A 4,084-nucleotide genomic window follows, 5' to 3' on the forward strand; every position below is an offset into this window, starting at 1 on the left:
AGGTGTAGATAAGGAAAGATAGGAAAAGACAATGAGTAAAAGAAAGGACAAGCAATGATTAGAAAAAACAAAAAGAGTCTAGTTAGGATACTAAAAGACAAGAAGGGAAAAGTGGGTACATGAAAGGACATAAAAAAAGTGATGAAAGTGAGCATAGAAAATGAAAAAATAAAAGACAGTAGACAACTAATGAAATAAAAGGGCAAGTGAGGACAGATAAGGGCAAGAATGGACAAGTGAAAAAGATATGAATGGCAAAGTACAGACATATCGGAACAAGTAAATGCTAGTAAGGACCAGACATGTAGGGACAAAAAAGACAAGAAAGAAAAAAAAAGGTAAGTAGGGGAAAAAAAAAAAAACAAATAAAAGGAAAAGCAGGGACAAATCAGGAAATGAGGAAATGTAAGATCAAGTTAGGGAAAAAAAAGTAAAGCTGCGCACACACTTCCAATTTTTATCGTTGGAAATGAACGACGAACGAATGACCGATTGGCCAAAAATCGTTTGTAAAAAAAGTAACCAACGACGCCGACGAACGAGGATAGTCGTTGGAAATGAACGACCGGCGGATCGGATTGGACGACGATCGTTGACCATCTATCGTGTGTACGGTCGTTCAGTGATCGTCCATGGTCTGAGCATGCGCGATGAACGAACGTTCGCTCACTTCCTGTGGTGCACGTCACTTCCTGTATCGTTCAAACGATCGCATCTATCGTGTGTACAATATCTGCGAACGATCGTGTCGTTATCTGTATGTACAGGATCGGTGCCATACGACTGTTCACAGATATCGTGCAGGATTGTTCGTTGCTCGTTTACCAACGATATTAATTGAAAGTGTGTACGTAGCTTAAGGATAAGAAGGAACAAATAAAAATAAGAAAGGACATGAAGGACAACAACAAAAGTAACAATACAAAGTAGAGATAAAGCAACCAACAAAGCAAAATAAAGGGTAAGGAACAAAAATGATAGAAAGGATAAGAAAGACCAAGTAAGGTTAATAAAGGACCAGCATGGACAAAAAAAGAATATGTGAAGATTTGATAGGGCAAGTACGGAAATAGAAGAAAAGGGAAGGGCAAGAAGGATGACAAAGGTGAGTATGGAAAATTAAGGACCTAAAAGGATAAATTTAAAAGGGTTTAAAAGGACAAGTAGGATGTAGTAAGAACAATAAAGTTAAAGCCAAATGAGGATAACAAAGGATAATAAAAATAAGAACAGGGAAAAAAGGACATATAAGAATAAAAAAGCATAAATAAGTAAGGTCAAGCAAGTACAATAAAGGATTTATGAAGATGCGATAGGACAAGCAAGGACAGAAAAAAAACAAGTAAGGGCTAGTAAGTGAAATAAGAAAAAACAAGTAAGTATAACAAAGTACAAGCAAGCACATATAAGACAAGTAAGGGCAAGTCAATACATGTAAGGGCAAGAAGGACAAGTAAGGAACAATAAAGACAATAAAGGATTTATGAAGATATAAAAGGACAAAAATTCAAAAAAGGACAAGTAAGGGGAAGTAAGGACAAGACGGTATGGACAAATGAAGACAACAAAAGGACAGGGAAGCATAAGAAAGGACAAATGACAGGACAAGTAAGGACAAAAAAGGACAGATAAGGACATGTAAGGGCAAGTAAGAACAGAAAAACAAGTAAGGATAAGAAAGTACAGACATACAAAGACAAGAAAGTAAAGATAAAAAGTAAGTAAGTAAGGATTGGAAAGGGCAACCAATGAAAAGAAGGTTGGGGCAAGTGAGGCCACGAAAGATGAAAAAAAGTAAGTGATACGAAGGTGTTGACTTCCCTGGCCTCTCCCTTCACCACCCCTATGAGCCTTGATAGCCAGAACCGGCACTCATTTTAGGCAGGCCTATGACACTAGAAGGGGCTATTGGGGCCTTATTCTTTCAAATATTTATATCTATATGTATATTCTATTGGATTGGATGGACTCCCTGCTCTCTCCTGTACTTCCTTATTCTGAACTTCATGACCTATGAGCATTCCTGGGACTGACCAGGCCCTTTCCACTTACCATATAGAGGAATGCTGCCAGGATCACGGCTTTCAGGGCAGCTTCCATGTTCAATGGGAAGTGGAAGATAACCTGAGAAGACTTTCCTTCCTTCTCTTTAATGATGTTAGCCACAGGCTGTGCGCTGTCCATGCCGAATATCTGAGGGTTAAAGTAGATGACATGAAGTCTGAATGTCAAGCATATATAGAAGATACAAATTAACACCTCTCGGTTATTATAAAAACAATTGTATTAAATTGCATCACCGCTGGACATCAGGTAAAGGGAAAGCACGTCTTTCTTGTAAGGATTACGAAGGCGCAGATTGAGTGAAGGTCCGCAGCACTCCGATTCCCGGTGTATTGTGAATAAGGTCTGGCCATCCTTGGTCTGAAAAACTGAAAGATGGATCAGGTCAAAAATTGCCACACATATAACATACCATCATTTATCTACCACGGATTGCATAATATTAAAATATTATACACTGACATGAATAACGGGTTTACATATAATACAATTAGAGCAGAGTTATAAAATAGAGTTTTAAAAAAAACTCCATTAAAAAAATACCTGGAATATGATTGTGCATATTTTACGACACGCTTCTTAATACAATATTCACTTCCTCAGGGGAAATATTTAACAATAGTTGATATTTATTTCAATTGCAAATGGTGAAGTTCTTTCAATTGCAAAGAGTGAACAGCACTGCCAATGAGCATCAGCCCTGGGAAAAGGGGAGGAGGGGTTGGTAGTACCAAGGATGACACCAATGCTTGGCCACACCCCACATTAGCATGATCAAGCTCCCAATTTTTTTCTGTTGTGTGATACACATAACCATAAAAATGTAAAAATCACAAAAAAAGCAGCACCAATGACGAAATAAAAAAAGTCTGTATTCATTCAATTCTCTTACCTTTATTATTTAATGTCACGTCTTCAGCCTGAAAGAATGTGGTAAATAATTGTATTTTGTTAGTCTTTTGAAGTTTTCTATTTTATTTTTATATTCTACATTACATGAACTTTATTTTTAAATGTATATCTTAAGTTTTGTGTTAGAACCTATATAAACAAATTTGCTGCTTTAGTGAAAGTGCATGCCTCCACTTTAACATCACTTTGCCCAATCATACTGACCTCTACAAGGCACTCCAGTCCCGGTGGCACAATAGCGGTAGATTTGCTGAATGTGGGGGTATTTTGCCAATGTGGCTGTGACTGTATGGGGCCATGCCCTAAAACAAGGAACAAAAACAACAAATTCCGTGAAGCACTTAAACAATCAAAATCTGCGTAGCCGATATCCATCTTCCTCTTCATGAAGTTTGCCCCAAGGAATCCCCTTTATTAAATCTGCCCTCCAGCATCCCCTTCATTAAATTTGCCCTAAGGATTCACCTTCAATAAATCTGCTCTCTATTCTTATTGTTGTTAAATCTGCTATCCATATTTCTTTTTATTATATCTGCCCTCCATCCTACCATTCATTAAATTGGCCCTAAGTATGCCTCTTCATCAAATCTGTCCTTCAGCCTTCCGTTCATTAATTATACCCTCCAGTCTCCCCTTGATTAAATATGCCCTCTGTCTTTATATCTGCCTCCACCCACCTCTTCAATAATTTAATTTGCCCTTCAACCTCCCTTTCATTACATTTGCCCTCCATCCACCTCTTTCTTGAATCTGCTCTCCATATTTACCTTCAATATATCTGCCTTCCAGACTCCTGTTCATTAAATCTGCTCTTCAACATCCCCTATATTAAACCTGCACAGCCTTGTCTTCATATCCCCCCTTCGTTAAATCTGCCCTCCAGACCCCTCTTCACTAAATCTACTTTCTATTTTTCCCTTCTTTAAATTTGCTCTGCGTCCTACCCTTCATTAAACCTACCCTCCAGCCTTGTCTCATTGAGTCTGCCCTCAATACTCCCATTGGGGAAATAAATAAATCTGCCCCTAGCACCATAAGAAGGAGATACCCAGAAGATGCTTCAAATCAAACGCTTACCTGCCGACATGTTTCTCTGAAGACAAAACCC

At 38.2% G+C, this 4,084-nt stretch overlaps 1 protein-coding gene across 1 annotated transcript in view; it reads right to left on the minus strand.

The window, feature by feature from the left end:
• Window positions 1-2,052: 2,052 nt before the first annotated feature.
• The window catches only part of LOC140322261 (uncharacterized), a gene marked incomplete at its 3' end in the record, with an annotated part of 5,782 nt that continues 3,750 nt past the window's right edge, over window positions 2,053-4,084 (minus strand). The window contains 5 exon segments of the mRNA XM_072398846.1: window positions 2,053-2,261; window positions 2,301-2,432; window positions 2,957-2,984; window positions 3,181-3,278; window positions 4,054-4,084. Coding sequence (XP_072254947.1) covers window positions 2,053-2,261; window positions 2,301-2,432; window positions 2,957-2,984; window positions 3,181-3,278; window positions 4,054-4,063 — 477 coding nt within the window.

This window comes from Pyxicephalus adspersus, chromosome 2 (genome assembly GCF_032062135.1).
Source record: "Pyxicephalus adspersus chromosome 2, UCB_Pads_2.0, whole genome shotgun sequence".
In the NCBI taxonomy this organism is placed as follows: Eukaryota; Metazoa; Chordata; class Amphibia; order Anura; family Pyxicephalidae; genus Pyxicephalus; species Pyxicephalus adspersus.